General features: G+C 41.5%; 1 protein-coding gene across 4 annotated transcripts in view; it reads right to left on the bottom strand.

Annotated features, from left to right (window-relative positions):
• AHI1 (Abelson helper integration site 1) overlaps positions 1–12,178 on the bottom strand; it is a 372,368-nt gene that overhangs the window by 270,252 nt on the left and 89,938 nt on the right. For all 4 annotated transcript variants that reach the window (XM_069725981.1, XM_069725982.1, XM_069725980.1 and 1 more), the window contains exon 14: positions 6,308–6,414. In XM_069725981.1, the coding sequence (XP_069582082.1) occupies positions 6,308–6,414 (107 nt within the window). The remainder of the gene's footprint in view (positions 1–6,307; positions 6,415–12,178) is intronic.

Below are 12,178 nucleotides of genomic sequence, written 5' to 3'. Positions count from 1 at the left end.
GAATGGTCTGCAGGCGTCACATTGCGTTTGCAGAGCCCCTAATGTACCTAAACAGTAGAAACCCCCCACAAGTGACCCCATATTGGAATTTAGACCCCCAAGGAACTTATCTAGATGTGTTGTGAGAACTTTGAGCCCCCAAGTGTTTCACTACAGTTTATAATGCAGAGCCGTGAAAATAAAAAATCTTTTTTTTTCCCCACAAAGATTATTTTTTAGCCCCCAGTTTTGTATTTTCCCAAGGGTAACAGGAGAAATTGGACCCCAAAACTTGTTATCCTATTTCTCCTGAGTACGCTGATACCCCATATGTTGGGGTAAACCCCTGTTTGGGCACACAGGAGAGCTCGGAACGGAAGGAGCACTGTTTTACTTTTTCAACGCAGAATTGGCTGGAATTGAGATCGGACGCCATGTCGCGTTTGGAGAGCCCCTGATGTGCCTAAACAGTGGAAACCCCCCAAATTATAACTGAAACCCTAATCCAAACACACCCCTAACCCTAATTCCAACAGTAACCCTAACCACACCTCTAACCCTAATCCCAACCCTATTCCCAACCGTAAATGTAATCTAAACCCTAACCGTAACTTTAGCCCCAACCCTAACCCTAACTTTAGCCCCAACCCTAACTGTAGCCTTAACCCTAGCCCTAACCCTAGCCCTAACCCTAATGGGAAAATGGAAATAATTACATTTTTTAAATTTTTCCCTAACTAAGGGGGTGATGAAGGGGGGTTTGATTTACTTTTATAGCGGGTTTTTTAGCGGATTTTTATGATTGGCAGCCGTCACACACTGAAAGACGCTTTTTATTGCAAAAAATATTTTTTGCGTTACCACATTTTGAGAGCTATAATGTTTCCATGTTTTGGTCCACAGAGTCATGTGAGGTCTTGTTTTTTGCGGGATGAGTTGACGTTTTTATTGGTAACATTTTCGGGCATGTGACATTTTTTGATCGCTTTTTATTCCGATTTTTGTGAGGCAGAATGACCAAAAACCAGCTATTCATGAATTTCTTTTGGGGGAGGCGTTTATACCGTTCCGCGTTTGGTAAAATTGATAAAGCAGTTTTATTCTTCGGGTCAGTACAATTACAGCGATAACTAATTTATATCTTTTTTTATGTTTTGGCGCTTTCATACGATAAAAATCATTTTATAGAAAAAATAATTATTTTTGCATCGCTTTATTCTCAGGACTATAACTTTTTTATTTTTTTGCTGATGATGCTGTATGGTGGCTCGTTTTTTGTGGGACAAGATGACGTTTTCAGCGGTACCATGGTTATTTATATCCGTCTTTTTGATCGCGTGTTATTCCACTTTTTGTTCGGCGGTATGATAATAAAGCGTTTTTTGCCTTTTTTTTTTTTTTTTTTTTTTCTTACGGTGTTTACTGAAGGGGTTAACTAGTGGGCCAGTTTTATAGGTCGGGTCGTTACGGACGCGGCAATACTAAATATGTGTACTTTTATTGGTTTTTTTTTTATTTAGATAAAGAAATGTATTTATGGGAAAAATATTTTTTTTTTCCATTATTTAGGATTTTTTAAATTTTTTTATTTTTACACATTTGCAAATTTTTTTTTTTTTAATTTATCCCAGGGGGGACATCACAGATCGATGATCTGACAGTTTGCATAGCACTCTGTCAGATCACCAATCTGACTAGCAGTGCTGCAGGCTTACCAAGCACCTGCTCTGAGCAGGCACTTGGTAAGCCACCTCCCTCCCTCCCTACAGGACCCGGATGCCGCGGCCATTTTGGATCCGGGCCTGCTACAGGGAGGGAGGTAGGGAGACCCTCACAGCAACACGATCACATCGCATTGCTGCGGGGGTCTCAGGGAAGCCCGCATGGTGCCCCCTCCCTGCGCGATGCTTCCCTGCACCGCCGGCACACCGCGATCATGTTTGATCACGGTGCGCCGGGTGTTAATGTGCCGGGGGCGGTCTGTGACCGCTCCTGGCACATGGTGCCGGATGTCAGCTGCGATAGGCAGCTGACACCCGGCCGCGCTCCCCCCGTGAGCGCTGTCGATCGTATATGACGTACTATCCCGTCGGTGGTCATACGGGCCCACCCCACCTCAACGGGATAGTACGTCTAATGTCAGAAAGGGGTTAATAGTCTCCATGGCAGACTAGAAGCTGCAGTTGTCTGATCAGCTCTGCTACATACAGGCAATGTTCAAATTGCCTGTGTGTAGCAGAAATGCTCACTTGCTATAAGTGTCGACCACTGGGCGGCGCTCACAGCAATTTGGCAGTGACAACCATAGAGGTCTACTAGAAACCTCTGGTTGTCATGCCAACCCATTGGTGAGCCGTGATCACATGAAGGGGCCACCGATGGGCGGGATATACGGAGCACTTGCCAGAAGTGGAAGTTAAATGCCGCTGTCAGAGACGGACAACGGTATTTAACTAGCTAACAGCCGCGATTCCACCTGTTGCGGCACATGTCAGCTGTATATACCATGGTGTTCAAAAGTCCTGCATAGACGTGAAGAAAACTATATGTTTCATACTTCTGCATCTCTACAGTGAAACTGGTGGAACATATATGTTTTTGTAATCCCTCATTGTATGCCATACTCATTTTTGAATGTCCCAAGTGAATAAATTGTTATGGTATGCGCATTTTTGATTTTTTTTTTACAGCACAACCATACCTACACTAGTACAGTGTGTAGAATGGTGAACAGGTTTCTAAGTTCATTAACTATGCAAGTTCACACAGACTTAATTTTTACTTTTTAAGATGTATTATTTTTTATTTAATTTAGAGTGTTGAGCAGAAGGCAGCATTTTCTTATTAAGGATGTCTGTGTATTTTTTTGCATTAACCATACCCTCCACAATATGAAGCCTTCCATCACCATTGGCTGCCATACAGCCCCAGACCATTACTTTCATAGGATGTTTCACAGAGGAGCTCAAACACTCTGGCTTGTACTCTTCATGTGGGAACCTTCTCACATAAGACTTGCCATCATTTCCTAAAATGCAAAAAGTGCTTTCATCACTAAATAGCACTTTTTCCCACTCCTCCTTCCTCCATTTTAACTATTTCAATGCCCACAGTTTTCGCCTTTGTCTTTGTATGGCTGTCATCAATGGCTTCTTTCGGGCCTTGCACCCTTTCAATCCTGCATCCAAACATCTCGTTCTAACAGTTGATGTTGCTACCTCAATATTGCACTTTTCTTGCCATTCTCGCAGAAACTGAGGAGAGGTGAGCTTTCGATTGGCAAGGGATGTTCTTATCAGTACTCTATCCTCCCTTTTAGTTGACTTTCTGGGCCGACCAGAACTGGGCCTGTCCTGGGTAATTCCAAGCTGCTTATGTTTCTGCAAAATTCTTACGACTGTACTCTGATTACAGCCGACCTTCCTTGCGATCTGGGGGCCAGGATAGCCCTCTTCATGTAGCACCACAACTCGCACACGATCCTCCGCTGGCAAAAATCTGAAGGCTCCCATCATAAAACTCTACAGTATGATTCACTAGATAGACCAACAGATAAAACAAACAAACAAAGCAGCAGATGTGATGCAATGTAATGCAATGTGATTGGCTGCCATATCCCGGTTATGATGGTCACAAGAACCTCATCTCTGATTGGCTAATTTTGGATCTGAGGCTGTACAATATTTAGTTCTGCTTTCAATTCCCATATTGTTGCAATAATTTCAGGCAAAACTGCTTCAAAAGCTAAAAAAATTACAGGGAAAGAATGCAAAATTGTATTCTGAACAAAACCATATATAATATGTCATTAGCATCAAAGATATTCGACAGAAAGCATTTAAAACTTGAAAAATCAATGAATCAATTTATCCTATGCCTGTGCAGGACTTTTGAACACGTGTGTGTGTGTGTGTGTGTGTGTGTGTGTGTGTGTGTGTGTGTGTGTGTGTGTGTGTGTGTGTGTGTGTCTCTATCACCATGTCCCAGGGTCACAAATCACAGCTGTCGTGAAACCCCAGCTACCATTACCCTGATTGCCACTGCACCAGGGCAATCTGGAAGAGCCATGGAAAGAGGCAGGATTGGAGCATCTAATTCTGGGATGGATGAGGGCTTGTATTTTTATGCTTGTCAGGGCCCTATAACTTAGGACCTTCCCAGCCTGATAATATAAGCCTGCAGATGTCTGCTTTACCTTATTATTATTTTTTATTTATTTATAGAGCACCATTAAATCTATGGTGCTGTACATGAGAAGGTGTTACATCAAAATACAAATATCACTGACAGTAAGCAAACTAACAATGACAGAGGGATACAGAGGGAAGAGGACCCTGCCCTTGCGGGCTTACATTCTACAGGATTATGGGGAAGGAGACAGTTGGGGGTTGCAGTAGCTCCGATGGTGTTGAGGTGGCCGTGTGGTCATTTCAGGTTGTAAGCTTCTTTGAAGAGATGGGTTTTCAGATTTCTTTTGAAGGATCCAAATGTGGTGGATAACCGGACGTGTTGGGGCACAGAATTCACGAGGATGGGGGATATTCGTATACCTTGGCTGGTTATCAAAAATAGAGGGGGAGTTTCATGTCCATTTTTTAAATTAATTATTTACTAGGTTATACCAGGCTAAAAAACCCTGCATAATGGACTAAAGGTACCGTCACATTTAGCGACGCTGCAGCAATCTAGACAACGATGCCGATCGCTGCAGCGTCGCTGTTTGGTCGCTGGAGAGCTGTCACACAGACAGCTCTCCAGCGACCAACTATGCGAAGTCCCCTGGTAACCAGGGTAAACATCGGGTTACTAAGCGCAGGGCTGCGCTTAGTAACCCGATGTTTACCCTGGTTACCAGCGTAAACGTAAAAAAACCAAACACTATATACTTACATTCCGGTGTCTGTCCCCCGGCGCTGTGCTTCTCTGCACTGATTGTGAGCGCCAGCCGGAAAGCACAGCGGTGACGTCACCGCTGTGCTCTGCTTTCCGGCCGGCGCTTACACAGTGCAGAGAAGCACAGCGCCGGGGGACAGACACAGGAATGTAAGTATGTAGTGTTTGTTTTTTTTACGTTTACGCTGGTAACCAGGGTAAACATCGGGTTACTAAGCGCAGCCCTGCGCTTAGTAACCCGATGTTTACCCTGGTTACCAGTGAAGACGTCGCTGAATCGGCGTCACACACGCCGATTCAGCGATGTCTGCGGGAGATCCAGCAACGAAATAAAGTTCTGGACTTTCTGCTCCGACCAACGATGGCACAGCAGGATCCTGATCGCTGCTGCCTGTCAAACTCAACGATATCGCTAGCCAGGATGCTGCAACGTCACGGATCGCTAGCGATATCATTCAGTGTGAAGGTACCTTTACAATGCATGTGCTTTTTCTGTAAATGTGGAATTTACGCATCTAATGCAAGTCTATGGGAAAATTACGAACAGAAAACAGAGTTCCCACAAGAGAAATTGACATGCTGAGGCTTGGAAGCCCGCACCGCATGTGACAAAAAAAACAAACCACAGTGGGCATGGTAGTTCTATTAATCCCATCCACTGTGCAATGCAGCGTTTTGGGCACAGTGAAGATACGCTGCATCGAGAACGCTAGTATTACTGATCATGGGCACGCAGCCTCTTTTCAAGTTTCAATTGATATTCCTAGGACAATGTGACGTAAAAACTTGAAAAGGTACACTATAAATGTCCCCCACATACACTTCTCTATAATAGCTAATACAGAAAAAGAATGATAATAAAGGAACTGTTCATGTCGCTAGACAATCCATGGGCACTAATTGGTAAAAGGGCTATTCTCCGTATAGTAAGATGGCAAGGTGCTTCTAAAGCAGCTTTATATTTGTCTCATTAGGAATCCGCTCTTTTCACAACAATGGAGGGATTTTTATTTAAATAGTTTACTGCTTGTTGTGTAGGTTATTGGTCACTGCAGCAGTCCTCCAGCGGTGGCCAAACTTTAGCAGTGCTTACAAGCCATTTCCATAAGAGCTTGTAAAAGCTGTTCTTAAGCTGACCAACTCCCCAGATCTAGCCAGATTCAGTACCAATATGCTCCTCCAATTCTGCAGAGAAAAAGCTGCCTCTGCTTGCAGCATCAAGGAGTACAGAGCTCAGCCAGTAGCATGACAATGCTACTGGTCCGTAATGTCAATCAATAAATCAATCGGGATTGCACCTCGCCCGTTCTCTCACGAGCAAGAAGCTCGGAGGCTGGGAACCAGTGCGCTCATGAAGAAAGTTCAGGGGACAATCCTAGTAACTAGAGTTACATAATAAAAAGCTGCAAGAGACTCGCACAAACAAGGACTTTACCTTTAAAATACCCCAAAGCTCAGTCGGGTTCTGTTGGGAACTTCTGCTGATACCTGTATTCCAAATGATAATCAGTCCTGCGCTGTCTCCAGAAAACATGTGAAGCCCTAAATTAAATTGAAAGAACAAGGATGTAAGCTTCACCGTACTGGACTACTTATGTGTAGTCACATGGGCCAGTAGTGTACCGCTATGCCAAAAATTCCAATGCAAATTACACGCAGTTTGCAACAGTTTTGAAATGCCATTATTGGCTGTGTGGTTTTCACAGGTTTAACATCATAAAATAAACCATAACACAACATTACATTAATATGGAAAATACAATCACTTAATATTGTGCATAATATTACATTTACTGATTGATGCTATGTAATCATTCTGGTGTTAAATCTCTATGGACCATTATATTGAACATTTTACCACTTCTGTACCCAGTGATGTGAAAGAGAAGGTGGTGCTAACCTTTAGCACTGGAGTCAGGATTTAGTCTGCCAAGAGACCTGCAGGGCACAACGGTACGTGAATACCGTGCCATGTAAGCATAATATTTTTCATTAGAAGTCAACAATTGTTTTTTTGCATGCCTACCCTACATACTGAACCAAGAAAAGGCAAAGGTTGTAGAGTGTTTCTAAACAGTTTTTGAGGCATTCATGGGCTGTGTTGAGGAAGGTGTAAGGTCAAGGCTGTGGAGTCGGCGTCGTGGAGTCGGGGTCCATTTTGGTGGAGTCGGGATCCATTTTGGTGGAGTCGGAGTCATGGAAATTGAGTCATCAAAGTTGGAGGTTTGGCTTACGACTCCACCGCCCTGGCAAGGCGGTGGAGTCTGAGTCCATTTTGGTGGTGTCGGAGTCGGCGTCATGGAAATTGAGGAGTCGGAGTCAAAGTCGGAGGTTTGGCTCACCGACTCCACAGCCCTGGGTAAGATATTGGGAAGGAATACATTTTACTTGAGAAAACAAAAACTATATCCCATGATCCATCTGCTGAACACATCATCGTATGAAAAAATATAACTCTTACTGTATGGCTCCAAAAAACAAATAAAGGCTGTTGCTTCTTTCTGAAGTAACACATCTCCCTGCCTCTGCCTGTTTTATCACAGGAATGAGTGTTTCTGCTTTATCTCCAGTCCTCCGAGCTCATGAAAAAAAAATAAAATAAGTGACATAGGGGTGCCAATGTCTGCTGATCTTATATGTAACAGACTTGATTTATTATGAGCTCACGGGACTGGTGACATGGCAGAAAATACTCACTCCTGTAATAAAACAGACAGGGAAACCCATTCTGTTTTGTCTGTATACTCACTTATTTAAGTGACTAATGCGTATTCCCTGGCCAGGAGCTGTGGTATATGCAGAGCATCAACCATGCATGGTCGGACACAGCCATTACACAGTACATAGCAGGGACACGTTTGTAACATTCTCAGGAACATTTTTTAACACATGCAATTGTGGAACTTAGTTTTATTGCAATAGCTATTAATTAAACGGTACGTTGTTCAAGCCAAAAAAAACCTTTAAAGTTCTGTTCACAGCTGTCAACTGTTGTGCAATTTATACAAAAATTAGAAATTATTTTATATTATTATCCTTATGTGCAAATTCACTTTTTCCCCGATTTTATCTCCTATTGTTACTTTTTGCACACAAATAGCATCCTGAACTAAAAGATTCACTGGTTAGCCAAAATCAACACAGGGAGAAGATTTACTGGATATGACCCCAGGGTTATTTCACTCATGGTAAATATGGGCACCTGTCTAAAGCACACTTAATTATATTCTTCTAAAGCTTCATACCCATGAGTAAATTTCCTGGGACTACAAAACAGAGCATTACCGTGTATTTGTACTTTTCCCTTCATCACGAGTACCATGTGAGAGAATAGAGAACAATTATAAAGAATTTTATTTTGCTCTCACACTGAACAACACAAAAGGCCGTTTCATGAACCAAAGAATTACATACATAGGCAGGTATAAATAATTTCCAGGAAACATGTCACAGGGTCATGTCATCTGGAATTATGGACAAGGCGGTCACAGTTACTAACATGATCACATACGGTAGTCCAGTCCTCCAGTGTAATATAAAAATGTTATAGCTCAGCTGTTTGTGCTGCACAACCTTCCTTATTTCTAATTAACAAATCCCCTTAAAAAAACAATTTATTGAATATACCAGGTATATTAAAAGCTGTACCCCAAAAATGACCAAAACAAAAAGAAATACAATCAAAACCCTAAAAAGGGTGTGTAAGGCCATTGGTTTATAGAGCCCTCTCCTATACTAGGCAAAAAAATAATAGTGAAGGGATAAAAGGCCTTTTATTGCTTTTTTGCCCTTTTATCCCTTCACTAATCTAGTGACAATCCGGGTTTATTTGTGAACATTGCTTCTTTTTGTCACTATCTGACAGGGATTATTTAGGGGGTCTGTCAGTAAGCAGGGGCGACAGTCACCTATCATTTAGGGTGCCAACCTCTGAGACCAAGTACAAAGTGCAGGATTTATCTACAGGGTATTATTATTATTAGTAGTACATTTATTGCCTGGTATCAGAGAGGGCTCCATTTCCTAATGGCCCTGCATCACGAGTTGGCTGTGATTGAGGAGTACTTGTTTTTTGCATCCCCAGTATGAGGAACTGGTTGTTTACTTTGTCATTATAGTGCCTTTATTTGCCCTTTATCAAGTTACTATCCCTTTACCAATCATCTGTCAAGGTTTATTTATGAACATTACTGGTGTCAGTCTTTGAGTGGAGGCACCGTTGTCATTATAATTTAGGGTATCATCCTCCGTGGCCACCTACTGAAAGGACAGTATTTAACTATAGGGTAATAGTGCTTTTTTGCCTGGTTTCAGATAGGGATTTATTATTCATACTCTTTTTTTAGGGTTTTTTATTGTGTTTTTCTGTATGTTTATTTTATGTCTTAGGGTGCAGGTTTTAAAGCATATCAAATAAATCTTTTTTTTCTTTTGTTTAGGAAGATCTGTACTTGAGCAATTTTTTGATAATCCTTATGACACTGTATTTAATGTAAGAATTTTGCTCCTAACTTACAAAACGTTATAATTGCATCCCATATTACAGTGCTCTGCAGCCAAGTCATGGCCACTGCTTCTACCAGCCTGCTAGCCATCATTATACTAACCCTGCTCTTCCATAGCACAGAAGAAGGAGACCGTCTGCTGGAATAAGCGTGACCCTGCTATAATCACAGGACACCGTTTCATCAACAGCTTGCAGTTACCATCACAGGGAATATATGCAAATCATGATTCTTATTTCTCTCAAGGGTAATGCAGAGGGAAGGCAAAATCTGAAAATGACCTATTGCCTAACCCTTTCAGCACGTTGCGATTTTCTGTTTTTGAGCTTTTGTTTTTTGCTCCCCTTCTTCCCAGAGCCATAACCTTTTTTATATTTCCGTCAATATAGGAATACGAGGACTTGTTTTTTGCAGGACGAATTATACTTTTTAAATAACACCATTGATTTTACCATATAGCGCACTGGAAAACAGTGAACAAAATCCAAATGCGGTGAAACTGCAAAAAAAAAGTGCAATTCCACAATTTTTTTTTTAATTTACCATGTTCACCAAGTGCTAAAACTGACCTGCCAATATAATTCCCCAGGTTAGTAGGAATACGCAGGTAAATAACAAACATGTATAGCTTCTTTCTAAAGTGATTGGAGAAAAAAAAACTAATTTGAAAGAAAAAATTTACTTGGGTTGCCATTTTCCGAAAACCCATAGTGTCTCCACTTTTTGTGATCCAGGGCTGGGTGCTGGCTTATTTTCTGCGCCCCACCCTGATTATAATTATATCATTTTGGGGTAGATATGATGTTTTAATTGACTGATATTGCATTTTATTGTATTGTTGGGTTGGCCAAAAACAATGTAATTCTGGCGTTTAGATATTTTTTCTCGTTATGCCGTTTACTGATCTGATTAATTTACTTTATATTTATGAATGCAGTGATACCAAATATGTGTATTTTCTAATTACTTTATTTTCAATGGGGCAGAAGAAGGGTGGTTTGAACTTGTTGTTTTTTTTTACTTTTTTTTTCTTTACTGGCTCCAATAGTCTCCTTAGTAGTCTTGAAATGGTGACTCACCTGTGCTTCAGCCCTGCTTTGTGTAACAAAAATCATGATCTCCATTCATAGAAGATCTCCAATTTGTCGACCCCGGCTACCATAACAACCCATCGGCGCCAATGGGCGGGACGTGTTATGCGAATCAGGCAGACAAGTGTTAAATGCTGCTGTCTATTTGACAGCGGAAATTAACTGGTTAACAGCAGCTGGTGGATCTCAGATCTCACGCAAAACGGAGGTGTATCATAAGACACACACCCTTGGCACCCCTGTCAACCCATCACAGGCACGGGGGGGCCGATGGGTTGTCATGACAGCCAGTGGTCTGCAGAAGACCCCGTGCCTGTGATTGTAAATCTCCTATGAATGCTAGCCTGAGGCCGGCGTTCAGCGGAGATAATGATTTATGCTACACACAGCCAAATATTTTTTTAATATTAAAAAAAAAAATTAAAACATTTTTAAAAAACATAAAAGTTCAAATACACATATTTGGTGTTGATGCGTTCAGAAACACCCGATCAAAATAGAAAATTAATCCAATCAATAAACGGCGTAATGAGAAAAAAAATTTGTCAGAATTTGTTTTATTTGGTCACCACAACACTGCGATAAAATGCAATAACAGGAGATCAAAACATCGTATGTACCCCAAAATGGTATAATTAAAAATGTCAGCTTGATGTGCAAAAAATAAGCCCTCACGCCCTCAGCTCCATATCATTAAAAGCGGAAATGCTATGGGTCTTGGAAAATGGCAACATTGTTTTTTTTTTTTTTCTTACAAACTTTGGATATCTTTTTTAATCACTTAAAAAAGAACATATACTTGTTTGAGATCTGCGTACTCGTACTGACCTAATGATTCAAAAAAGCAGGTCAGTTTTACCATATAGTGAACATTGTAAATTAAAAACAAAATTGTGAAATTGCATATTTTTGCAATTTCACAGCACTTGCAATTTTTTTTTCTTGCTTTACAGTACACTATATGGTAAAATCAATTGTGTTAATTAAAAAAATTTCAACTCGTTCCGCAAAAAACAAACCCTCATATGAGTATATTGAAGAAAGAAAAAAAAAAAGTTATGGCTCTGTGAAGGGGAGCAAAAAACAAAAATTAAAAAAACAGAAAACTGCAAGGTAGTGAAGGGGTTAAAGATTAAAGACTTTCTTGGTTCCACTCAATATGTGGCTCCTGTGGAAATCCCAGATGGATGCCACCCAAGATGAAAAAGTCTGGTGAGACTGAACTAATATATTAAGCACTTTTAGGCTGGGTTCACACTGCGTCCGTGGCGTCCGTTAGACGGACTACGTTACATCGTGGCATAACGCGGTGCAAAGCAGTCCGTTAACGCCGCCATTATGCCCTATGTCGGACGCATCGCTAGCGCACACCCACAATGCGCTAGCGATGTGCCGTCATTGAGTGACGGACCCTGGGACGCGGGCTGCAGCGTTTCCGGGTCCGTCACTGCTAGCGCAGATAGAGCATCTGCACGTGTTGAACGGGCTGCTGTTAACGCAATGTGAACCCACCCTTACAGTGCACCTTCATACTTCACACATACATTGTTAGATCAATCAAGAGCTGCAATATTATACAGTATTACCTTCTGAGGCATATATTGCACATTGAAATGATGTGCCATAAATATCTAATAGGTGGGAGCCCTAAAAATGGAACCAGCACCTAACAGGAAGGCAGAGCTTGAGTTTGCAGTCCAGAAAGAAGGA

This window comes from Ranitomeya imitator, chromosome 5 (genome assembly GCF_032444005.1).
Source record: "Ranitomeya imitator isolate aRanImi1 chromosome 5, aRanImi1.pri, whole genome shotgun sequence".
NCBI lineage: Eukaryota > Metazoa > Chordata > Amphibia > Anura > Dendrobatidae > Ranitomeya > Ranitomeya imitator.
The sequence above is the reverse complement of the archived record's forward strand: the minus strand, read 5'-3'. Positions and strand labels throughout refer to the sequence as shown.